Source organism: Budorcas taxicolor, chromosome 8 (genome assembly GCF_023091745.1).
Source record: "Budorcas taxicolor isolate Tak-1 chromosome 8, Takin1.1, whole genome shotgun sequence".
Lineage (NCBI taxonomy): Eukaryota > Metazoa > Chordata > Mammalia > Artiodactyla > Bovidae > Budorcas > Budorcas taxicolor.
Window position 1 is genome coordinate 97,318,818 of NC_068917.1, and position 26,990 is coordinate 97,345,807.

General features: G+C 44.7%; 1 protein-coding gene across 1 annotated transcript in view; it reads right to left on the minus strand.

Moving 5' to 3' along the window:
- The window catches only part of LOC128052437 (phospholipid-transporting ATPase ABCA1), a 110,544-nt gene that overhangs the window by 75,761 nt on the left and 7,793 nt on the right, over positions 1 to 26,990 (minus strand). The window contains exons 2-4 of the mRNA XM_052644998.1: positions 20,456 to 20,549; positions 15,152 to 15,293; positions 13,125 to 13,243 (exon numbers count right to left, since the gene is read on the minus strand). Coding sequence (XP_052500958.1) covers positions 13,125 to 13,243; positions 15,152 to 15,293; positions 20,456 to 20,549 — 355 coding nt within the window. The remainder of the gene's footprint in view (positions 1 to 13,124; positions 13,244 to 15,151; positions 15,294 to 20,455; positions 20,550 to 26,990) is intronic.

Consider the following 26,990-nt stretch of genomic DNA (forward strand, 5'->3'; position numbering starts at 1 on the left):
GTGAAAGTAGTCTTTTGGAGGGAAAGAGCCTCAGGAGTTTACAAGGGTAACTGAGAGGCTATAAATACTGTCACAGAATATGGTCATCAGGGAACTGGACCGGTCACTAAATTAAACATGGGTCCCTGCTGCCCGAAGAGAAGATTGAAAGTCACCATCCAGCAAAGGGTCCCAAGAGCTCTCCTGTTGCCATAACTCCAGTGTGGACCAAAATACTTGATCAGCTGAAATCAGCCTCCTTGGTTTTGCCTGGAGAAGCCAGCAGTGGTCTGTCCTTTTCCAGAGAGCTTTGCTTTGTATGCAGGGAGGTAGGGCAAAGAAAAGGAGGGGGAAAAAAGAGAAAGAAAGAAACCAATTCAGGAGCTTGGAGTCCAAAGAACAAAACAAGTGAAATGTGTGTTTGTGGGCTGAGGACAAACAGAACAGAATCCTCAGAGCAGGCTAAGGAAACACTTTCATGGCAGGGGAGAAGGGTGTGGCGGGGAGGATCACTGCACCAGGGGGATACATGGGGTGGATGTGGGGGGATGCTCTCAGGGCCACTTAGCGTTCCTTCTGCTTCTTCCCAGCCTGCCTGAGCACAGCGGAGAAGCAGCGAGGAGGCAGGGCAGCAGCCCAGGAAGGCGGAGGAGGGCAGTCCTCAGCAGAGCCTGCAGCGGGGTTACTCCCGGTCAGTGCCCTCCTGTCCCCGGCTCCAGTTACAAGATCGCTGTAGTCTCTTTTGTTTAACATGAAAAGAAACCACAGCGATCAGCTGCTTGAGAAGTGGGTGGAAGAGGCAAATAAAAAAAGAGAGAGAGAGAGAGAGAGAGAAGTAGAGAAAGATCATGTCAGCTTCCAAGGCCCAGATACTCTTCTTAAAAGGACCCAAGAAGGGTCTCCCAGCCCTGACCCTATTCCAGGGGAAACGGCCTAGAGAAACTGTGGCCAGATTCTCACTCCTGGCTTTACTCGGCTTAAGCAAGACCTTGTATAGACATGACTGCGAAACATCTCTCTGCCAGAAAAGAGCTGGGAACAAACATACTCAGGTGTCTTCTAGGATAGTTTTTGTTGTTTCAGGGTTTTTCTGATGCTAGGGCTCCACTTTCTTCTTCAAGGATAGCTCCTGCCTGCTTCACTGAGACAGCTGGACCCTCCCCAGGAAAACCAGGGCTTCCCTGGGAAGTTCAAGGTTCTGGAGAAGGGGGTAAGACAGGGTGACCTGGCTGCTCCCTGGGGTGACTCCTTAGAGCAGATTAGAGGAGGCTGGGAGCCGGGGTGCACACAGCTTCGGGAACTCCTGCTGTTCATCTGGGCCAGGGTTCCCAACCCAGAAGTTTCCTTCTCTACAGTGAGGGCTTGCCAAGGATACTGATACACTCTTGAAAGTTTCCAAGTTCTAGAGTCTGGCTAACCTGGTTCCTATCTCAGTTTCAGAATTTTCCAGTTACATGCCCTTGGAGGCTTAAATTCTCCAACCCTACATTCTTCTGTAAATGGAGATAGCTACACTAGGGGGTGGATTAGGTAAACAGTAATGACAGTATAGAATGCCCTGAATACTGACTCACACATACTGGAAGAGAATATTTGTTGTTGTTCAGTTGCTCAGTCATATCCAACTCTCTGTGACCCCATGGACTGCAACAAGCCAGGCTTCCCTGTCCTTCACTATCTCCTGGAATTTGCCCAAACAGAAAATACAAGTGGAGAAACTAAACAAGTTCAAAACAAAACAAATGTTGATAAAGTCTTAGCTGACACAAGTGAAGAGTTCCTTAGAGAAACTACAATATTTAGGGTTGTGCTTCCTGATCTTTTATGGCAAGTCCTGGGGAAGCCAGAGTCTTCTGAGACCCACGGGACCATCACAGCTCCAGGAACTACATAGTCCTTAGTCTACATAGAACGGAATTTGATTAATTTGATTAATTAATTAATCAACAAATTTCTAAACAGCTACTGAAGTCAAAACACTAGAGCTGTAGCTCCAAGTAGTAATATTTCTCAGTGCTCCTTGAAGGCAGGAATCTGTAATAAAAGAGATGCTATACAAAGACAGGATCCTTGCCCTTGCCTTCTGAGAGGACAGGGATAGAAGGTCAGGGGAACAGAGCTGTGAACTTCCCAGCCCGCTCTGCCACTCCGGAATCAGTCAACACTGAAATCAGGGGGTGGGAAGAGACCTGACACATCTCTCCTGGACCCGTCTGCTAAGGCAACGGCATACCTGTCTCACTGAGAAGTGGACACGGTGGAAGACGTGTTCCAGGACCCCCTGGAACAAGGATTCATGACAGCTGATAAGAAGCTGAACGGTAAGCAGGCCCCCAAACAGCCAGTGGAGACTGTGGCCCCAGAGGGAGAGAGTGGGTGAGCTGGTCACACTGGTCAGGAGCGCTGTAAACGCAGTGGGCATGGGAGGTACAGTCAGGCTGGCTTGGGAGGCCCAAAAGGAAAAGAAAGATAACACTGGGGAGGTAGCATTAGCCCCAGGGAGTTCTGGACCTAAAGAGAAAGAGAAAAAGAGACAAGAAGCCATCATCAGACAAAGCCAAAAAAAAAAACCAGCTGGGTGAACACTGTGTGGAGGCCCCTTTGAAGGCCAGGGAGGTAGAAAGGAGGCGGGGGGATGCCAGGAAAAGGCAAGGAAGAGAGAGAAGGTGAGATCAAAATAGGAGGAAACAGAGTCCAGAAACAGAAAGACCAAATCAAACAGAATGGGCCAACAGCAAATGATCTGGGAAGAAAGAGAAGAGTTGGAGGAATTCAGGTGTTCTGCCTAAAAATGTGGCCAGAGGCTCTTAGCACCATGAGTTAGGGATCAGAATCAGCCTGCAGGGCCCCGAGAAGCCAGGGAACAGGGGAAAGGAAGATAAGTTTATGAATTAGGGGCTGAGAATGGGTTCTTTCCAGGCCTGGATTAGGAAGAATTGTTCATATATAACGTATAAATTGCTTAAGTTTCTCTTATTTTTAAAATTAATAACACGTCTTAAGGGACATCGTAGTGCTTTGTTGGCAGAGGAAGGAGATCAACATGTACCGAGCATCAGACACTTATATGTATTATTTTCTACAATCCTTAAAACAAGCTTATGGGAAAAGTATTATTTTTTCCATTTTTCAAATAAGGAAACAGATCCAGAGATGTTAACATCCTGCTCAAGGCCACAGAGCAAGCAAGTGGTAAATTTGAACCCAATCAGCTCTGGCTTATAAACCTTTGGCTCTCTCAACTATACAGGAATTAAGTAAATCATTTTATTCTTTTTAAATGCTTTATAATAATTTTGCCATCCAAAGCTGGCCATGCTACTCGTGGAATAAGGCAATGTGGCAACATGAGATAGTGCAAAGATGCTGAACCTGGAGATCAGACAGACACTGATTCAATTCACAGCTTTACTCAGTCACCTTGGGCAAAAGACATAACCTGTGAGTCTCAGTTTCCTCATCAATAAATTGGGGATAATAATACCAAGGCGTTGTACGACTTGAATGTAATAACATATTTAAATGTAAAGCGGCATCATTACCTGGTACAACTCAGTCTGTTGGGCAAAGTCTCACTCTAAGATCGCCCTTCTATACCTAAACGCAACAGTGATGAGACCGCCAGAAATGGAAAGAGTTCAAGGAGAAACAAACTGGAGTTCCATATTGCTCTTTGCCACCCACAGGGTAAATAAATCTCATACTGGAAAAGCAAGAGACATGAAACACTATTCTTGATGTTAACAATCCGAACTCTCTAAAGCAGTCTGATACCGTGTGGTACATGCCGTCCAGTAGTCGAGTACAATTGGGCTTTCTATTCTTGTCTGGGCAGAGCTGACCTTTGATTCAATTTAGTTTGAGCAATATTTCCATACAGCAGTACCGCGCTTCATCCCCCTGATGGCAGCCCAAGCTGGGGCCAGACCCTGCCTTGGATGGAAACCAACAGGCTGGGTTTTGAGACACTGCCTGGCTTTGACAGGTCTGGGGAACTTCCACACTGTGAAACTCTAAGGTCTCAAGTCAGAAGTTCTGATGAGTGCATATGGACATGAACTGCAATCAGCCAAAAATTTCAAGGATTTCCAGTTTGATGATATAATGTTGACACACGGGTCATCTGATCTCCCAAGATGACCCATGAGGGGCCCCACAAAGACAGAAAACAAAGTTTGAGGCTGCAGCCTCAACTTCAGCAGCTGCTCATATGGAAGGAAAGGGGTCAGGCAGGGAAGGAGAAGTGGCTGTAAGTCACAGGATGTTCTTTCTACACGGGCCTTGGGGAACGTTCCACCCATGTCTATTACCATGAAGCCAGGAAGAAGAGGAAGTCTGGCATTTCTCTCGGAAGCCCTCTTGTCTCCGCTCTGATCCCAGTCCATCCATGCCCAGTATCCTGTGACCTGAGAAGCTTTTCTGGCTACCCTTGGCTGCTCTCTATAGACTGTAATAACGTACTAGCAGAGAGTCAAAGTCTGGAGTTCTAGTCCTCTTCCTGCCCTTTGCCAGCTGTGTTTCCTTAGGCAAATAACTTAGCCTCTCTGAACTTCAGCTCCTTTGTGTACACAAAGAGGAACAAAATTCCCGATCTCACATGATGGTCATCCAATGAACTGAAGCATAAATGAGGTGCTTATGACGTGCCAAATATTGTGCTAAATGCTTTATGCTTATTAATGCTCATGATTCCCCACGATAGACCTAAGAGAGGACTGTTAACTCCATTTGAGAAAACTGAGACACAAAGACACACAATTATCCAAGGTCACACAGTCACTAAGTAGCAAAGCCGGGATCTGGCCCAAGGCAGTCTGGCTGCCAAGTGGATGTTTACAAGATGATAATTTTACAACCTCCTTCCCTCAACTCCCTGCCACAGCCAGCTACCTTGCCATGTCACTAAAGCCTGTCCTGCTGTCAGGGGATCAGGTCTTTCTGACTTTCAAAGAGTAAAGTAGAATTAAAGGTCCACGCAGTGAGTTTTCAATATTACCTGTAAACCCAACAGCCAGAAAGTTATGATCCATTTCCCTAAGTAAACTCCAGCATAACCCTCAGGACTTATTTCACAAAACTCTTGGTCAGAGCCACATCAAAAAGGCCAAACAAGCCAGATTTGTAACATGAATACATAGCAAATAACAGCCAGACCACTGACACTCAAAAGTCTTGCTGAAGGGATGGACAGACTCAAAAGCCAGGTCAGGATCAGTGCTGCCTCAGGCCTCCCCTTCAGTCCTTCCCTCTTCTGACCCTTGACCTCAACAATATGGGATGTCTTCCAAAGGGACATCTCCAGTGCAGCGACAAAGTGCCCAAAGTTCTTCCTTGCTCTTCTTTCCCGGCAAAGTTCTCATGAGCTTCAGAGGATGCTGAGTTCTCGAGAGAAGGCATTACAGAAGCCCTTGATTCAGGAGCTGTGGGAAGCCAGTTGTAAACCTAGTCCTCATCAGGGGAAGCTGAGTTAAGGCACCCAGCTTCATGGAGCACTGTTCTCATGGGAAGTGCCATTCACACAGACTGCGGTATACATGGCATCCTTAGAAATGTGTGACCAGCCAGCCTAAGTAAAGCCTGAAAGACCTCCCTTAACTGTCCCCACCTACCTCACCGCCCAATTCAGCAGGTCCAGAAAAATGATCTTCTGAAGTCCCCCACAGCACCTACTGAGTGAGTGATTGAAAGTGCTCAGTCATGTCTGACTCTTTGCAATCCCATGAACTATACAGTCCATGGAATTCTCTAGGCCAGAACACTGGAGAGGGTAGCCTTTCCCTTCTCCAGGGGATATTCCCAACCCAGGGATTGAACCCAGGTCTCCCACATTGCAGGTGGATTCTTCACCAGCTGAGCCACAAAAGAAGCCCTAGTACCTACTGGGCTTCTGTTAAAAGGACTGCTGTGGTTATAATGTGAGACAGGGCCAGACACATAGTGACCTAAAATCTTGGCTGAGAATAAAAGCTGCTGAGTCCCATGCACATGGGAAAATTGGGGATCTGGCCCTCCAGCTACAGGACAGAAGCCAGAGCCCTGTCCACTGCGCCAGGCCACAGCGGATAACGATGGAGAAACGACAGTGCCTCCTCAAGCCAAGAAGGAGAAGACTCTTGAGAGTTCCTTGGACTGCAAGGAGATCAAACCAGTCAATCCTAAAGGAAATCAACCCTGAATATTCATTGGAAGGACTGATGCTGAAGCTGAAGCTCCAATACTTTGGCCACCTGATGTAAAGAACTGACTCATTAGAAAAGATCCTGATGCTGGGAAAGATTATGGGCATGAGGAGAAAGGGTCGACAGGGAATGAGATGGTTGGATGGCATCACCAACTCAATAGACATGAGTTACAGCAAACTCTGGAGGATAGTGAAGGATAGGGAAGCCTGGCATGCTGCAGTCCATGGGGTCACAAAGAGTTGGGCACGACTGAGTGACTGAACAACAACTTCATGCCAAGGAATTGTCCCTGGACCAGCATAAGAAATGGGGAGGCTGAGGGAGCATCCAGAGTTAAGAGACAAGAGACAAGAGCCCAGCTACCTATAAAAATGAGAGACAGGGGAGCTGGGGAACTTCTTGCAGGAGATGTGAGGGTGGCCCACCCCAGGAGGTGCCCCTCCCAACTTCCAACCAAGGAGGAAGCATTAACCACTACACATGGTATAAACTCGAGAGGGTCCAAGCCCATGTTGCCATAGAGATGAAGGAAAGCTGTAGTCCAGATGCCAGGATTCGAGAAAGGAGCAAGGCACTGGAGTCAAATCAATGTTTGAGCAGAAACATCCATCAGGAGGCAAGCTAATGAGCCCATTAGTTATCAGTGAGCAACTCATTTTAAATAATTCTAAAGGAAACAAGGACTTCCCTTGTGACTCAGATGGTAAAGAATCTGCCTACAATGCAGGAGACCTGGGTTTGATCCTGGGTTGGAAAGATCCCCTGGAGGAGGGCAACCCACTCCAGTATTCTTGCCTAGAGAATCCCCATGGACAGAGGAGCCTGACCGGCTACACTCCATAGGGTCACAAAGAGTTGCACACAACTGAGCAACTAAGCACAGCATAGCACAAAGGAAATAAACAGTAAAAGACAAAGAAGAAAGCAAAGGGACACCTCCTTCCCCAGCCCAGTCCTGATCTGAGCAGCACTGGTCCCATCAAAAAGGCTTTAGTTCTGGCCAGCCTGCTGGTCATTCCACTGGAAAATGCCAGATTCCCAAGAGGAGGCAGTGGACTGGAGTGGTGCACAAGTTTGGAGGGTGGTGTGGAGGAAGAGGCCAAGGAAGAAGACAGTCCTTCCCATCCCCCAAGGTCTCTGGAGGGGCAGATGTTGCTGTGTGAAGCCTGAGGCTGACACAGTTTAGAGGGCTCTCTTTAAGAAAAACAGTATTTTTTAAACATCCTACTTCGGCAAGTTTTGATTGCTGAGATCCCTACCAGGGCCTTGGAAAGGGGTTCTGAACGTGAAACTCCTTTAGTTTCTCAGTAAATCCACTTCAAGCCTCTGGACTCATAGCAGGCTTTCCAGGAAATGGCAACTCACTCCAGTATTCTTGCCTGGAAAATCCCATGGACAGAGGAGGAGTCCACGGGATCACAGCTGGACACAACTGAGGGACTTCACTTTTTCTGGAAAGTAAATCTTGTAGAAGAAAGCAAGCCAAGACTGTTCTTGAGACGTTTTTGTCATTATTATTAATTGAAACCCCTGGGGACCTGGGTTCACACAATGGATCAACTTGAAAATGACATGTGCTGGGATTTTATACTTTTCAAGGTGCTTTCATTTGACCCTCAAAATACTCTGTGAAGGAGAAAGGACAGGTATCCTTCCGCAAAGATTCACTGCTGCTTGCCATGTGCCTGATTGTACTGTGCTATCTTGTTGATGCTTGGGACAGAGTTACAAACAAGGCCCAACCCTGCCCTCCAGGGTCCACAAGCAGGGGCCAGCCCACAGCACTAGTCAGTCCCAGGTGATCCACCACCCAGGTGCCAAGTTTCCAAGAGGCAATATGTTCAGGTTATTTCACCGAAGTCCCAATTTCAAGGCGAGGAAAGCTGAGGCCTAGAGAAGATTAACAAACTGGCAAAGCCAAACAGGTAGCCAGAAACAGAAGGGGAGATAAAGTAACTCAGATTAATTCCATGTCAGCTGTGTGCTATGACCTCGCTATCAGTCATCCATCCACACAATGTCATCTGATGTAATGTTCAACAACCCACAGGGCTTCTCTGGTGGCTCAGATAGTAAAGAATCCTCCCGCAAGGCGGTAGACAGGCAATCCCTGGTTTAGGAGGATCCCCTGGAGGAGGGCATGGCAACCCACTCCAGTATTCTTGCCTGGAGAATTCCCACGGACAGAGGAGCCTGGAAGGCTACAGTCCAAAGAATCAGACACAACTGAGCAACTAAACACAACCCGCAGAATACCTGATCTCCATTTTTCAGGTAAACTAAGGGTCAGAAAAAATCAAAGCATGCCCAAGTTTCACACTTAATGAGGGACAGAGCCTGATTTTGTTCCCCAAAGGATTCTTTTTGTGGGGGGAGCAAAGTCAGCAAAGACCTATTTTTACCATCTTGGTGACATCGCATCTCCCAAACAAATCTTAATACAAAACCCAGAATGCTTTCTCTTACAGCAGCAATTTCCAACCTCCCAGCTCTACAAAACTACTCACACAAGTTTCACCACACCCACATAAAATGGTATTGTCTTTAAATTAACTTTAAGTAATTTTTCCCTATTCAACAGCCTCCTAAGCAATAATAGCGTGAAATTATTTTGAGGTGGGTTAAAATTAAAAGTTGTCATCTGTGTACTGCTCAAAACCATCTCAGATATCATACAAGATTCACTTAATGAAACACTCTTTCTTGCCAGACTGCATCTCACAGAGACAGAATCCAGACCTGTCACTTTTTCTAGAGCTTTTGAGAATTTGTGCAACTTTCACATTTCCACTGGGTTGGAGTCATGATGGGGTCTTAAGAAGAGTGCATGCTCCTCACCTAGACTCCCAAACATTAATTTAATCCCTGTCCAACCTGGACGGATATACATTTAGAAAGAAAATAAAATGTCCAAAAAGTAGCAGTGATGAGAAAACTGAGTGAGGCCCCTCTGTAAAGCTTCCTGCATGTGCTTATTAGGATGGTTTCAAGGATATGACGGCTTGACGATGACTTAACTCTTGAACTGGAGATCTTCCCAGTTGGGAGATTAATGGAACAGCTAGCACAGCACGAGAGAGCACTGTAGAAAGAGCACTGCATGGAGCAACAGAGGTTTAGCTGTATTCCATTCCCAGAATATCTCTCCGGTGGCTATGCAAACTTGGGAAAGTCCCTCCCCCACCCCTGGCTGGATCACAGTCTTTTTTTCTAGAATAGAAGTTCCACATGGACAGGGGCCATATTTGTTCTGTACACCTCTATGTCCCAGCACCTAGAACAGAGGTTGGGACATATTAGTGTTCAATAAATACTGGCTGAACATTTGATTCAATCAGCCCATTTATCTATAAATGAACTAATGGACGTCTAAGGTCTCATCCAACAAGTGGAAATAAAACAATGCTCTAGCCCAGCAAACCATGGGACTAGAAAAGAGTATTTAAGCAGACATCCACAAATTATCTGTGGATGGATCAATGGAGTTAGCAGGTGAAGTGAAAAGGAAGAACAAGATAAGTCCTCTAACCAGATCACAGGAGCCTGGTGGCCCAGCACAAAGACAACATGGGTTGGTAGGTCTGTAACAGCCTGAATGGCACTGTCCAAAGGGGCTGTTAGTCTCCAGTAGACTGATCCAAACCTCCAACGCTGGTCCCACAATCACCAACAACTTGGATGAGAACAAAGAGAGCTATTTATCAAATTTCTACATGACAGGGAACCAGCAGCACTAGTAAATATAATACATGGCAAAAACAGAATCTGAAACAGTTTGAGTAGGAAGAGATGACATAGGCAATCTAAAAATGAAAACAGAAAAAAGATAGATATTCTCCCTTTAGGTTCAAAAAGCCAACAGCACAATTCAGAAATGGAGAACAAGTAACTTGCGATATTCTGTATGTAAAAGGCTCCACAGCTCAGGTTGATTGCACATGGAGAATGAGTCAACTGTGTGACGTGGATGCCAAGAAGCCTCATGTAATCCAAGGCTACATTACAGAAATATGGTGCTCAGAGCAAGAGAGAGAAAGTCCCTTCCTGCTCTGTACTGGCGGACTGTTGTAATTTCTGATAAACTTCAAGAAAGACAAAGAAACACTGAAACACAACCAACTGCCTCCTCTGAGAGGCAGAAATCAGGAAGTGGGGAGTGTGGTAGACATTCCAGAAGAGGAATGGAGGACTTTTAGCCTAAAAAGACAATAGATTTCAGGAAGAGAGGGAAAGAAACACAACAGTTGTCTATAAACACTTCAAGGGAAATAAGTCAGCCTCTTTCTCTGGGAGGTACAGAAGACCAGTGAATATATTCTGATAATTAGAATATGAATATTCTAATATTGGGTATTCTGCCAATACCCAAAATGAGCTGCCGTGGGAGAGGCAGGTCCCTGCCACCTGCCACTCCTGGGGTAAGCAGAGAAGGTTGATGAGGGCAGGACTCCAACCAAAGATCCTTTCCATTTGCAATGTGACAGCACAACAGAGCGGAGCCCATCATGCTCTGAGTAGGGCTTTCACTGCGGAGAAACAGAGGTCTCCAAGTCAGGACCTACACTGATACACCCCAGCCTTGGACTCTCTGAAACGTAGTGCATGCATGTGTGAGTGCTTAGTCACTTCAGTCATGTCTGATTCTTTGTAACCCTATGTAACCCTCCAGGCCCCTCCACGCTCCTCTGTCCATGGGATTCTCCAGGCAAGAATACTGGAGTGGGTTGCTATGCCCTCCTCCAGGGAATCTTCCTGACCCAGGAATCAAACCCATGTCTTCTACATCTCCTACACTGGCAGGCGGGTTCTTTACCACTAGTGCCACCTGGGAAACCCCTCTGAAATCTAGAGTGTTATTCAAATTCAGCAAAAAGTTACTGATTCCACCTCGGAAGAAGTAACATTTCTCTACGTCTCCCTCTGGACTGAGGCTGGGCTCAGTGCTACAAGACAGCCAAGAAAGGTGGAAGCTGCAGGGCAGAAGTGGCCCTAAGAAGTAGCTGCAGGGCAGACAAGGGTGAACGGAGAGATAAGCTGTGACAGGAGACAACCATAATCACAGATCTCTCTTCAGAGCTGTGGAGACAAAGTTGTTTGAATGCAGGTTTGGCTTCTTTTCTCAACCCTGACTCATGTCTCTAGTTTATATGTGTCTTAGGAAGCACCCACTGAGATCTGAAACTACTCCCCGCCCTGTCCCCCATTCACAGTCCGTTTCTCCAGCCATGCAGTGAAAGGCAGAAGAGCAAGGCCAGGTGCTCAGAAATACATCACTGATGCACAGGAGTAAAATCAGCTCCCGTTTATTGAACATCTACTATGCGCCAGACACTGTGAGGGTTCACATTTCACATTGCAAGTTACCTATTATTCATAGCTGAAGAAATTCAGGCTTGGAGAAGTTAAACAGCTTGGCCATGATAGCACTCCAAAATCATCATAGCTCATATTCATTAAGTGTTTCCTTGGTGCCAGATGCAGTTTTTAAGCAGTTAAATGTTTCAACTCCTCTATTCCTCACAACAATCCTATGAGCTAAAGTTCTCCTACTGGCTCCATTTTACAGATGAGAAGTGTGGCCCCAAAAGGCCCGAAAGGACTTATTCACAAAGTCACCAAGCTACAAAATAATACATTGTAGCACTCTTTCCTCTGGGTCACACTGTCTCTGCAGTAGAAGAAATAACCCTGACTGTCTCTGGTCTACTAGGCAGGGGGGCCCCAGCAGATCAGGAAAGACAAATGCCTTGACTGGTGGTGGTTGTCTCTCTGTGTCCTGTGCTGGGATAGACAGGTGTGCAGGATGGGGGCCTACAGGGCAAGGAAATGGCATCCAGATGGCCTGGCTGTGCACCTAGGAGCAGAGCAGCTGGGAGCTCCTCAGAGCCGACCCAGAGCCCAGGCACGGTCACACCTGTTTTTCTTGTGAAACGACACCTCCCGCTCACCACTTCCCATATAGTTTGCCTCCAGGTAAAGCACAGTCCAGCCACCCAAGAGAAAGCTCCAATACAAGCCTGGTTTAAACTTTAGCACTTTATACTATTTCTGTTTTCACCAAGTGGATAGCAAACTGGGAGGGCTCTCAGCAAAAGCCAGCCAACCTATTCCTCCCAACACCGAACTAAGAAAAAAGCACTTTGCTGGAGCAGTGGTGGCAGCTGACTGGTGATGGGGTAATTTATCACTCAACACTGTTTAGAACCACCAGTGCATGGAGATGATAAAAAGCAACTGACTCTTAGTAAGCTTCATTACTGCTTCTGAATTCTCTGCAGACCATGCAGGCCATCACCACCTGCATCTGGAGGCATGCTCCCACCACCCCGGCCCCCGTCGGCCACTGCCTAGGAGGCTGCACCATGGTGACTTCTGCAGCCAGCACCTCGGCCAGCAAGCTGCCTGCTCTCAGCTACTTCCTAGATGGCAATGAGCTGCCCGGGCCCTCACCAGATCAGAGATAAGGTTGTCACTTCTTAGAGATCAGAGGTTCAAATGCTCATTGACTAAATCAAATGACTAGGGGGATGATGAACTGCGTTTTTCTTTTAGAAGTGAATGCTTAGCTTTCACTTATCCATATCAAGTTGCAACTTTATCTGCTCTTATATGGACAGAAGCATCCCCTGTCTACACATCTGCCCATTCACAGCAACCATATGGCCAACTCCATAAAATGAGGCTGGAAGCAACCTGCACCCTTAACTGTCCTTAAGCCAGGCCAGTGCCATTCCTCTCTAGGGGGTTTCTTTTATGTCCCCAGAGGGGGCCAGGGCACTCATAATATCCATACTTTCTTCTCAAATACATCCTGCAGAGAGGCCTTACAGCCTAGCCACTGAGGAGGAAAACCCCACAGGGAAGAGCTAAAAGGAACAAGTGCCAGGATGCATCAGCTGCTGTCTCTCCCGGGTGCAGGTTCATTTCCAATTACGAGCCAATTCACAGACGGTTTTTGCTTACGTGAGCTGGAACGCTCGATCTGGTATAACGTCTTCAAAACTTTGCGTATGTCCTTCATGCTGGTGTCTCTGTGGCTGTACAAGAGAAGCCGCCGAGCATCTGTGAACAGGCGAGACACACTACAGGGGGAGCAAGAAAAGCAGAAACGTCCTGGTTAGACCAGCTGTCTCTCCAGTTTGAACAAAGTACCTGCCAGGAACACGCAGCTTGGCTGCAGGGACCCTGCGGGCCACCCCTGACCCACTCCAGCTGCCCCCTCACCCAGCCTCTGAGATGCGATGCTCCCACCCACCCATCCACCCACCCACCCTACCCCAAACACTCATCCTCATGTATCTGCACAACCAAACTTTACCAGCCTTCAAGGCCCAGTCCACATGCTGCCTCTGCAGGAAGCGCTCCCTCACATGCACATGCAGGCGTGCACACACACACATAGGCCCCCAGGGCCAACTTATCCACGAAACACAGCAGACACAGTGCCTAGGGCCCAGGATACACTTAGGGGTCCACAACATTTTTAATTTCTTTTAAAATCAGGAAAAAATTTCCGAATGAATGCATATCATTAATTTAGCCTGAAATATACTCATCTTTATACCCAACACAGTTAAAAAATAAAATTTTTAATGCTGTTGCATGGAAAAAGGGGTTCATGAAAGTCACAAAGCCTAAGGCCCATGAACGCTGGAATGAGGCCCTGCCTCCCTGCCGGCAGTCTCCTCAGAACCATCCTGCTGTGTCTCCTGCAGCCTTTAGTCCTTTCTAACTCCTGCCATGCCTCTGTGTCTTCCAAGAATCTTCAACGGCTCATTTGGCAAACACTTACTCAGCCCTACCTATGTCTGTTGTTGAAACCATGAGCCAGGAATACAAAAGTGATGAAAGATGGCTTTCAGGGAGCTTACACCCAGGGCCAAGAAAGACCTGTAGACAGAAGGACGGACACTGCAGTGCGATAGGGCACCCATGAAGGAAGAAAGGAGATCCAAGAGCAGAAAGGACCAAGCTCCCCCAGCCTGGGCTGTGAGCTCCTTGAGGACAGGCCACATCCTCTGCACACCTCTATATCCCAACTTCTGGACCAGCCATCTCCCACACACAATAAACGTTTGCTAAATAAGCGTTTCCTCATTAATGCATGAGGCTGACGTGCTGTTTCTCCCTTCTCTACTTACCTGCCAGGTTTTCTTTTTCTTTTTTTTTAAATTATTTATTGAAGGATAATTGCTTTACAGAATTTTGCTGTTTTCTGTCAAACCTCAACATGAATCAACCGTAAGTATACATATATCCCCTCCCTTTTGAAGCTCCCTCCCATTTCCCTCCCCACCCCACCCCTCCAGGTTGATACAGAGCCCCTGTTTGAGTTTCCTGAGCCATACAGCAGATTCTCATTGGCTAACTATTTTACATATGGTAATGTAAGTTTCCATGTTACTCTTTCCTTACATCTCACCCTCTCCTCCCCTCTCCCCTCTTCTCTACCTGCCAGTTTTTTAAGGAAAGGCCCCCAACCACAGAACTGTCAGCTATATAAAAAATGTACCAAACTGAGCTTGCTGCTGCTGCTGCTAAGTCGCTTCAGTCATGTCCGACTCTGTGCGACCCCATAGACGGCAGCCCACCAGGCTCCCCCGTCCCTGGGATTCTCCAGGCAAGAACACTGGAATGGGTTGCCATTTCCTTCTCCAATGCAAGAAAGTGAAAAGTGAAAGTGAAGACGCTCAGTCGTGTCTGACTCTTAGCAACCCCATGGACTGCAGCCCACCAGGCTCCTCTGTCCATGGGATTCTCCAGGCAAGAGTACTGGAGTAGGTTGCCATTGCCTTCTCCTAAATGAGCTTACAAGGTTTTAAATATTGGCAGCAATTCTCCCTGGTCTCATTCTTTGGATTTTATCACACAAACCTTCACAAAAGCACCTTCACTCAAACCCAACCATTTAAAATTCCCCGAAGTCTGAGAAAGGAAAGAAAAAGTATTAACTGACAAGTTTGGGAAAGAAAACCTGATCCGGTACTTACATGGACTTGTTAAAGTTTCCAACAACTCCCGGAGCCTCACCAGGAGTTGGATAACGGAAACAGGGGTTATTGGCATTACAGATAATCCCCTGAACCCAAGGAAGTGTTCCTGCAGAGGGCATGGCTTTGTTTGGAAAGTGGCCTGTTGACATTGAGGAAGAGAAAGACAAAAAGAGAAACATTAATGCTTTGAAGGATTTAGGACTTGATAGCAATCTTTTTCTTTTTTGGTTCCACCCAAACATTGTTTCATCCCAAACCTGTCCCATTCTCTGAATCCCAGAAATCTGCCACCATCGACTGATCATGAGTTGGAAATGTGGCATCAGATAGCAGTTCTTAATCTACCTGACATCAGCTGTAGGGCTGGATTCACAACACCAGCTTTGGGGAAGTGACCAGATCATACACAGAAGGTGCCTGGAGGGCAGCAAGTATGAGATCCTCATTCCTTCACTTCTGCCACCCACTTCACCCTTTCGAGACACAGAGAGGCCCTGATGATGACTTAATCCTCTTCCTTCATATTTGAAAGAAGAAACCATGGTGAGATAAAGTGGCTGATGAAGAACACTCAGGGACTCAGTGGGCAGGACCAGGGGTAGAACCCATGCTTCTGTGATCTCAGTCATGTTCCTTCCCTTACACCTGTGGCCTCCTTTAAAACTCAATATTGAAAAAAAAAAAAAACCTAAGATCATGGCATCCAGTCCCATCACTTTATGGCAAATAGAAGAGGAAACAATGGAAGCAGTGACAGATTTTATTTTCTTGGGCTCCAAAATCACTGTGGATGGCGACTGCAGCCATGAAATTAAAAGATGCTTGCTCCTTGGAAGAAAAGCTAAGACAAACCTAGACATTATATTAGAAAGCAGAGACATCATTTTGCTGACAAAGGTCCATGTAGTCAGAGCTATGGTTTTTCCAGTAGTCATGGATGTGAGAGCTGGACCATAAAGAGAGGCTGAGTGCCGAAGAATTGATACTTTCAAATTGTGGTGCTGGAGAAGACTCCTAAGAGTCCCTTGGACAGCAAGGAGATCAAACCAGTCAATCCTAAAGGAAATCAACCCTGAATATTCATTGGAAGGACTGATGATGAAGTTGAAGCTCTAATACTCTGACCACCTGATGTGACGATCTGACTCATTGCAAAAGACCCTGATCCTGGGAAAGATTGAGGGCAGGAGGAGAAGGAACAACAGAGGATGAGATGGTTGGATGTCATCACCGACTTAATGGACATGAATTTGAGTGAACTCCAGGAGACAGTGAAGGACAGAGGAGCCTGGTGTGCTGCAATCCATGGGGTTACAAAGAGTTGGACATGACTTAGCAACTGAACAACTCCTTTATCTGTTGGCTCTTCTCAATACCCCCATTACTGTCCTCTGTGGACCTCTGTTCACCTTCTCCATTAGCTCCCAAGCTCCTCAAGGCACTCGATGAAGGTGCTGACTTAGGATCAAGTGTCACCTGTGCAGCTACATTAGTTGCTGTTGCTGCTTCTCTATCCACCAAAACAACAAGCCCCCATCTTGCAGGCCATCTCCTCTCTTTCCTTTCCCTTCACTACAGAGGCGCTTCTTACAAACAGCAGGACTGCATGTACAGGGACTGGTGAGAGGCATCAAATACAGTTTGGTTCACGGACATGAGCCATGAAGCTGCTTAAGCAGATCAAGATAAATGTGCCCTGGAACCTGGGTCTCTTAACTTGAGACCAAGCATGTGTGGATTCCTGTGACAGAAAGGCTGAGGCTCCAGCACTCATCATATTCTCAGGATTATCTGTGACCCCTAAAGAGCTGACAATCATTAAGAACCAAGGCTCTAGGTGGTGAAGAGCCATAGAGCTTCACAGGGTTTAGGGTTAGACCAACAGTCTCTGCAACTTGCTAAACAGTGACTTTGGTCAAGTCAGTGACCCCTTAAAGCCTCAATTTCTTCATCTATAAAATGATGATAACAATAGAACCCATTTCACAGAGCCATAGTAAGTATTACATGAGTTTTTATAGGCAATGTATGAGTCCCTGGCACAGGATAAGGATCAGCAAATGGGCCTATTAGAGTTACTACAGCGCTTGGTGGCCAGCCTACAACAGTACTTCCTCAGCTCCTGCCCAGCTAGGAGCATTCCTTCCATCTCACAGCCCCCACCTACCTCTAAGGCATAAACCCATTTTTTTCAGTTTAGATTTTCATGCAAATGGGCTAACAGAGTCTCCCCAGAAGTGCACCCATAGCCAGGACTTGCGACATTTTGCATTTCAATACTGGGGTCCTTTCATCTGTCTTTTTCCTCTGTCCACATACCAATCAGAGAAGCAACATCCAAAACAAGGATGAAACAAGATCTGGTCCCTGCAACCACCCTCTGCAGGGACTCTGGCCTGTTGAGCATTTACTCAGTTAATCCGCTTATCTCCCTGTTAATAGTTCAAGGAAAACCAAACAAGGTCCCTTGCCTAAGTCAGCTGCTCCTCATTCAGGGGAGATTTATGTAACCCAACCAAATACTCGAAGGACCAAGGGATTGTCCCCTTTTAACCTCTAGGAAATGCTGGCACCAAAGGCAGGGTGGTGTTGGTCCAGCACACTGACAAGGTGCTTCAGGCTATAGCCCAGTGAGTGTGGGCACACCCTTCCCCATGTGTCATGTCCCATCTGATTTCCAGACAAAACCAGGATGAGGATTTGGCATCAGGTGCACAGGATGATGGACTGTCATGATCCAGGGAAGTGATTAAGATCTTCATGGGTCTGGGTCAAACTGGGAAAGATTAATGGGGAAGAATTATATACCAACCCCTTGCTCCCAGAGACAAGACACCTCTGCAAGCATCAGCTTAACTCTCTGCCCTTCCAGCCAGGTCCCTAGAAAGTGCTGAGAACAGGAAGTAAAGCTGCAAGAACCACATTGATGGAGGGCAAAAGTCTTACCTTAGGTATAGGAATTTCACAACTTTTCTGAGAATCGACGGTCTGGATTCAAAGAGATCTGGGTCAAAATTCAACAATTTGCCCAAGATCACAACCTCAGCAAGTGGCAGAGCCAGGAAGTGGGATCCAAACAAATCCCAATTTTTCTGACACTAAACTCTGTGCGATTTCCACTACACTGCCTTCCTTGCTTATGATAATTCCAGAGAAAGACTAGCCTAGCAGATGAAAAAGCTGAGTTTTCCCTAAAATGGTTACATCAGCAAGGGCTTAGGGTAACATTGATATAAAATCAAATATGCATTTGCTCATCAACATTTGAGGTTCCAAACGAAAAAGCAGAATTACCTCCTAGACCCACAAATTGAGTGTATATTTCATAGTATATGCTTTTCCTTTTTGGTAAAATCAGAAAATCACAACTGGTAGAATGTTTTCAGGTGTTTTTTTTTTTTTTTTTAACTTGAACATGTATAATGTGTACTAGCAAATTAGCAGATGAATAACTGTCAGTATGTGCCTTGAAAGACATGGGATCAGATTGGGAACACAATTCAAATGTGACCCCAGCCCCACCACTTCCCTGAAGAACTGTATCCTATACACCTATGGGGCTGGTTCTTTACCAGCTGAGCTACTAGAGAAGCTGCTTGCTCCTTGGAAGAAAAGCTGTGACCAACCTAGACAGAATAATAAAAAGCAGAGACATTACTTTGCTGACAAAGGTCCATCTATTCAAAGCTATGGTTTTTCCAGTAGTCATGTACGGATGTGAGACCATAAAGAAAGCTGAGCACCAAAGAATTGATGCTTTTGAACTGTGGTGTTAGAGAAGACTCTCGAAAGTCCCTTGGACTTCAAGGAGATCAAGCCCATCTATCCTAAAGGAAATCAGTCCTGAATATTCATAGGAAGGACTGATGCTGAAGCTGAAGCTCCAATACTTTGGCTACCTGATGTGAAGAACTGATTCATTGGAAAAGACCCTGATGCTGGGAAAGACTGAAGGTGGGAGGAGAGGGGACGACAGAGGATGAAACTGTAGGACGGTATCACCGACTCGATGGACATGAGTTTGAACAAGCTCTGGGAGTTGGTGATGGACAGGGAAGCCTGGAGAGCTGCAGTCCATGAGGTCACAGAGAGTCGGACACAACTGAGACTGAAATGATGGAGCTGATGGGCTGTGGATGGAGCTGGATAATGACAGGAAAAGTCACTGGGGCCATGGAATAAAGGTCCCAGCTAACCTCCCCCACAAATGCTGATCTTTCAGATTGGGGCATTTTTGCAGTGTCAATCCATCTAGCAAGCTCAAGCAGAAGAGAAAGATTGAGATTGTGGGATAACACTCACAACAACCATGAAAAAATAAAATGAAAGTGTTAGTCGCTTCTTTGCAACCCTATGGACTATAGCCTACCAGGCTCCACTGTTTATGGAATTCTCTAGGCAAGAATACTGAAGTGGATAACCATTCCCTTCTCCTGGGAATGTTCCCGATCCAGGGATTGAACCCAGGTCTCCTGCATTGCAGGCAGATACTGTCTGAGCCACCAAGGAAGCCCGACAATAAACATATGGGGTAAGCATTATTCCCCTTTTATAGAGATGAGTAAGCTCAGTAAAAAGAACCTAAGTCACTTGCCCAAGGTGACTACCTGTGTTGAAGCTAGAGCATGTGTTCTTAGCCACTATTGTATTCTCTATGCTCATTGAAAAGGCCATCATCCAAACACATGATTGGGAGTCAGATGACGTGAGTTTTATTGCATCGCTGTCACTTAATAGATATGTGACCTTAGGCAAGCCCCTGAACTTTTCTGAGTTCTTACTTACTTACTAAGAAATTAAAACAAATGATCATAATGATAAAGTCCATTATACAAGGTTGTTATGAGAATCAAACAGAATAATATTAGTCGATCTGAGATATTCTACACAAATGCTGCTTAAAATTATATGTCCCATGATTTGCAACTGTGTGATAAAAACATAATGTATGTGAAAAAGCCTGGCAGGGACCAGATGACAGTGATGTTAAGGTATCGCCTTAGGGAGCTTTTTTAATCACCCCTCTCTGAGCTATCAGCAAGACTATTTTATTTTCATGATTGAAAATGTATGAAACAGATGTGGCTATTATTATAACTACTATTATCACCATTCACTAGGGCTGAAAATGGTTTCCTGAGTTGATGGTTTATCAAGTAATCGGAAGCCTAGCTGTTCTGTTCCAAACCATTTCCCGTGTTTCCTAAAGAGAGTTATGGGAAAGGTCACATTTAGTCCCTGCCCTTTGCCTGAATTTTGGTTGCCAGTGGTGAGCCTCAGGCGGGATGCTCAGATACTCACATTCATGTTGTTCATAGGGTGGATAGCTCAGCCGCACGGAGATCAGGATCAGGAAGATGAATAGAGGCCAGGCCACTTCAAGAAACAGCTGACACTGAATGGGAAAAAGACAAAGCACTGTGAATTAAACAAACATGGATGCCTAACACTATTGAGCTTTGGGAAATCCATGAAAAGATGAATTAAACAATGAACCTACTTATCTGGCCTCTCTTACCACTCTCTAAGCTTTAATGATACTCAACTGTTTGTAGTTCTCACCTTATACACCTTACTATTATTCCATACCTCTGTGTTTTCCCTAAGAAAGGGAAGATGCCTCCCATCCTGCTTCATCTGGCTCACTTCCGCTCACCCTTCAAGACTCAACCAGGCACAATTTCCTTTACTAAAATCTCAGGCAGAGCGGGAAGCCCTTCTGCTGTGCTCCCAGAGTAACCCATGAATCCTCCTCCCATAACAGTTTCCCTGAGCCCCTGAAATCGTGTTTTTGTTACTGGCTTCCTCACTACGATATGAGCAGCCTGAAAGCAAGCACTGGATCGACTCATCTTTGTACCTCCACAGCCTTAGCACAGTGTCAGGTATGTTAGGACCATCTGGTGAAAAAAGACAGCCTGGGCAAACTGCTGTGCTAAACGCACAAAAGCTCAGCTCTAACGGAACAAATGAAGTTGCCCCCTGTGGGGCTGAGAAGGCTCCAAAGGACAACGGAAATTCACACTCAGCTCCATGTTGACTTGTGTGCCATCAGGGCTGGAAATATCTGGGAAGAGCGCAAAGTCCTTCCCCATCCGTCAAAATCTAGTCACCATCTTCTCCAGTGGGTTAGATGACCACTGAACGTAAGTAAGTGTTATTCGCTGGTTAAAGCAAAGGGGTTTCTCTAAAGGAAATCTGCTTCAGTGAGCTACCGGGGTTAAATAAGCACAGGGACAGGATAGAAATCATGAGAATAATCTCACTGAACCTGTGGTGTTTAGACAACTAGTTCCACTGCCTGAAGCCTCGCTTCTATCATGCCTTTCAGCTCTAGACTCCAATGTTCTAATTAGGAAGAACACGAAAAGCCCAGGAGATTCTCGGGCCCTTGTGGATGAGGGTAACTACAACTGTGTCTTCAGAGCCATAAAGCCAAGAGAACACAGATATTAAATCTTTCCTTTTATTTAAATAGATTTTTTTTTGATCCCCAAGTCCATATACTTTTATTGTGGAAAATTTGAAATTAAAAAAACACAGAAAAGTAGAAACAATAAATATAAATCACTGTTACTCCTACTTCCTGGAGATAATCTCTAGTAAATTAAGCTAATAATGGTTCTCCATTAATATTTTTGTCTTTCTTTTCTATTCATACATAAATAATATTCTTTCTCTACAAAATTAAGATTATACAGCATATATAATTTTGTATTTTGCTTTTTCATTGAATATCATACTGGGAATGTTCCCCATGACATAAAATATTCTCTTAAAGTATGGATTTTAATGGCCACTTGATACTCCACACTATGAATAGATCATAATTAATTTAATCTTGCTTCAGCTTGGTTTCGGTTTTTGTTTATTATTTGTTGTTGGATTTCTGGTATTTTAGATTCCAAAGACCTTTGATATGGTTCTACATTAAATTCTTTTTTAAATCTTCTTTATAGAAGGAAATACATGGATGAGAGCAGTGGATGTCCTAGGATGGTAAGAACATGCATGGGTAATTTTTTTCTGAACACTTTCCTGTGCTTTCTAAATTTTCCATAATAAGCATGTATTACTTTTTTTGTAGAACAAAAAACACTGCTACCATATAACTATGAAGAATAACTTGCTCTAGATAGCACATCAGGAAAAAACAGACACATAGGTCCTTCTTCGGAAGAAAGCATGCTATCAATGGGATTTCCAAGACCAAAGATGGGGCTGGTCTTGCTAAGTATTTCTGTAAATAATCCCAAAGAAGCAACATTCAGTGTTGCTTTCAAATGACATTCTACCAACTGAGCTGCAGGTCCCTTCTTGGGCTCCCCAGGTACCCGGAGCCTCTATCAGCATTTGGCACAGCAGGAGCTTCTCCCCTAGAGTCACCTTCTTCTCACTAAGCCTGCCTCAAGATAAGGGCTTTAAAATGTGTGCTGAGTGAGAGAATGAACTGAAGTTTACGAAACAATAAGGATGGAAATGTAAGTCAGTTGAGCCCTTTAGGAAAGCAACTTAGCCATATGTAGTCAAAAGATATGTTTATCCCCTTTGACCAAAGAATATTCCTAGGAATTCATCCCACAGAACTAAGTTTAAAATGTCAAAAAGCTACATACATTTAGTTATTCGTTCATTTAGACAGTATAATCAGAAAATATTGGAAACAACTTAATTGCACAGCAATAGGGAAATGATTAAATTATGTCACATCTACTTAACCTTATACAGTTATTACAACAATGTTTATGAAACACAGACACTATGGACCATGTAATATTAAGTGAACGAAGCAGAACACAAAATTGTATGCATTCCAAGCTTACAGCTAAATAAAATCACTTACAAATATTAACAAAAGAGAGTAAAACTTTTAAAAAGCAGGTTAACTGTGAATAAATTCAGAAAAGAAATCCATAAAATAAAACCAAAACTAAATGAAGAGTATGAGTAAGATAGTCATCAACCTTGAAGCTCTGAAACTGCCATGTACACTTTGGGGATAAATAATATTTACCACTTATTTAGAGTCCAATGTGTAACAGGCACCTTATAATAAATGGATTATTTCATTTAATCCTGCAAACAACCCCAAGATGTAGTAAGCATAATCATCTGCCTTTTATGTGACAAAACTAAAGCTCAAGAAAGGGTAAGTCACAGAGACAGTTAGCAGCAGGGTTGAGAGGAACAGCTAGTCTTGCCCAACTTAGGAAACCAGTGACTCAGCAGAGAAATAACCCCACTAAGTCATGATCAAAGCATATCAACAGGTTCCACAAAGGCAAAATGAGCTCATGGCCTACAGATTTATAATAGTGACAGTCAATATTGAGCACCTACGCTGCACCAGGGATTTATATACATCTTGTCTCTAATATTTAATTTTCACAATAACTTTGTGAGGTAGCTGGTATCATTAGATTGGGGCAGGTTCTGAGCCATAGCCTGGTAAGAGAGTGCACCAGAGTTTGAACCCAGGTCTACTGATTCCTACATGCTTTTGCACCCCTCATGCTGCCTCTCATCTAGCTATGTTTGGGACATATACCTTTCAAGACAGCCACTTAAAAGGAATCTGGTGTTCACCAGCCCTCCTACGCACTGATCTGACTCAATGAATCAAGTCTTAGGTTCCTGGACATCTCTGCAGTCCCACATCTAGGACACCGCAGGGGAACTGATGCTCAAAATATGTTGATTGACCGGGAAAAAAAAAAAAAAACAATGGATCTTTCCCATGGTACTGACAGCAAAGAGTACAAAGTATATCTTGCAAATCATTCCCAGCAACTGAGTATAAGCAGATTAGGCAAAGAGGTAAGAACAAGACCGACAATAATAATGATAGCTAATACTTAAATAGGTCTTACCAAGATGCATCAGTGCAGGGCTTCCCAGGTGGTGCTAGAGGTAAAGAACCTGCTTGCCAATGCAAGAGATGTTAAGAAAGGTGGGTTCAATCCCTGGGTTGGGAAGATCCCCTGGAGCAGGGCATGGCAACCCACTCCAGTATTCTTCTCTGGAGAATCCCATGGACAGAGAAGCCTGGTGGGCTACTGTCCATAGGGTCGCAAAGAGTCGGAGACAACTGAAGTGACTTAGCATTCATGTATCAGTGTTCTGAGTGCTTTATATATATAAACTCAGTGAATCATCAAACAACCCTGTTAATACTGTTCTAAATCCCATTTCACAGATGAGGCTCAAAGAGTTAATAAATTTGGATACAAATTTGGTAAATAGTGCCAGAATTCAAAACCAGTCCAACTCAAGGGTGTGTTTTAAACCACTATGTACCCTGATCTCCTTATCCCCTGCCCCATTACCAGAGTATCTAGATTTTTGATCCTTATAAGCCTTACTGAGCTGAGACACTAACATGTATTAATGAAGAGACTATCTCCAAGAGACAGCACTCAAAGCAGAGAACTCATAAAAGACACATTCTAGCCATGCACTTTTACTCTGAACTTCTAAAATGATTTCTGTCACTGAACACAGAATTTGCCTTCTAAACTCAGGGAGATGTTCCAGGTTTTTCTTTACCAATAGCTTCCCTCTTGAAACCTAATTTGACTTCTGGTTCCACATATGGAATGCCATTTTGGTTGCACTTATTATCAAAATCAGATTTCATCCCCCATCTCTAAACTTAGCATTTTTACTTCAAGTAGGCCTTCATAAATAGCTTGGAAATAAGACAGACACTTTATGATTCAGTTCAGTTCAGTTCAATCATTCAGCCGTGTCCAACTCTTTGAGACCACATGGACTGCAGCAAGCCAGGCTTCTGCAACACCCAGAGCTTACTCAAACGTGTCTGTTGAGTCGGTGATGCCATCCAACCATCTCATCCTCAGTTGTCCCCTTCTCCTCCTGCCCTCAATCTTTCCCAGCATCAGGGTCTTTTCAAATGATTCAGTGCTTTGCATCAGGTGGCCAAAGTATTGGAGCTTCAGCTTCAGCATAAGTCCATCCAGTGAATATTCAGGACTGATTTCCTCTAGGATTGACTGGTTGAATCTCCTTGGTGTCCAATGGACTCAAGCGTCTTCTCCAATACCACCGTTCAAAAGCATCAATTCTTCTGTGCTTAGCTTTCTTTATAGTCCAACTCTCACATCCATACATGACTACTTTGACTAGACAGACCTTTGTTGGCAAAGTCATGTCTCTGCTTTTTAACATGTTTTCTAGGTTGGTCATAGCTGTTCTTCCAAGGAGCAAGCATCTTTTAATTTCATGGCTGCAGTCACTATCTGCAGGGATTCTGGAGCCCAAGAAAATAAAGTCTGTCACTGTATCCATTGTTTCCCCATCTATTTGCCATGAAGTGATGGGACCAGATGCCATGATCTTAGTTTTCTGAATGTTGAGTTTTAAGCTAACTTTTTCACTCTCCTCTTTCACTTTCATCAAGAGGTCCTTTAGTTCCTCTTCACTTTCTGCCATAAGGGTGATCTCATCTGCATATCTGAGGTTATTGATATTTCTCCCAGCAATCTTGATTCCAGCTTGTGCTTCATCCAGTCCAGCATTTCTCATGATGTACTCTGCATATAAGTTAAATAAGCAGGGTGACAACATACAGCCTTGACACACTCCTTTCCCAATTTGGAACCAGTCTGCTATTCCATGTACAGATCAAACTATTACTTCTTGACCTGCATACAGATTTCTCAGGAAGTAGGCCAGGTAGTCTGGTATTCCCATCTCTTTCAGAATTTTCCACAGTTTATTGTGATCCACACAGTCAAAGGCTTTGGCATAGTCAATAAAGCCGAAATAGATGTTTTTCTGGAACTCTCTTGCTTTTTCAATGATCCAACAGATGTTGGCAATTTAATCTCTGGTTCCTCTGCCTTTTCTTAAATCCAGCTTGAACATCTGGAAGTTCACAGTTCATGTACTGTTGAAGCCTGCCTTGGAGAATTTTGAGCATTATTTTGCTAACGTATGAGATGAGTACAATTGCATGGTAGTTTGAGCATTCTTTGGCATTGCCTTTCTTTGGAATTGGAATGAAAACCGACATTTTCCAGTCCTGTGGCCACTGCTGAGTTTTCCAAATTTCCTGACATATTGAGTGCAGCACTTTCATAGCATCATCTTTTAGGATTTGAAATACCTTAACTGGAATTCAATCACCTCCACTAGCTTTGTTCGTAGTGATGCTTTCAAGGGCCCACATGACTTCACATTCCAGGATGTCTGGCTCTAGGTGAGTGATCACACCATCATGATTATCTGGGTCATGAAGATCTTTTTTTGTACAGTTCTTCTGTGTATTCTTGCCACCTCTTCTTAATATCTTCTGCTTCTGTTAGGTCCATACCATTTCTGTCCTTTATTGAGCCCATCTGTGCATGAAATGTTCCCTTGGTGTCTCTAATTTTCTTGAAGAGATCTCTAGTCTTTCTCATTCCATTGTTTTCCTCTATTTCTTTGCACTGATCACTGAGGAAGGCTTTCTTATCTCTCCTGCTATTCTCTGGAACTCTGCATTCAGATGTTTATGTCTTTCCTTTTCTCCTTTGTTTGTTTGCTTCTTTTCTTTTCACGGCTATTTTTAAGGCCTCCTCAGACAGCCATTTTGTGTTTTTGTATTTCTTCTTCTTGGGGATGGTCTTGATCCCTGTTTCCTGTACAAGGGCATGAACCTCCATCCATAGTCCATCCGGCACTCTGTCTATCAGATCTAGTCCCTTAAATCTATTTTCCACTTCTACTGTATAAGGGCTTCCCTGGTGGCTCAGAGGTTAAAGCGTCTGCCCACGATGTGGGAGACCCGGGTTCAATCCCTGGGTAGGGAAGATCCCATGGAGAAGGAAATGGC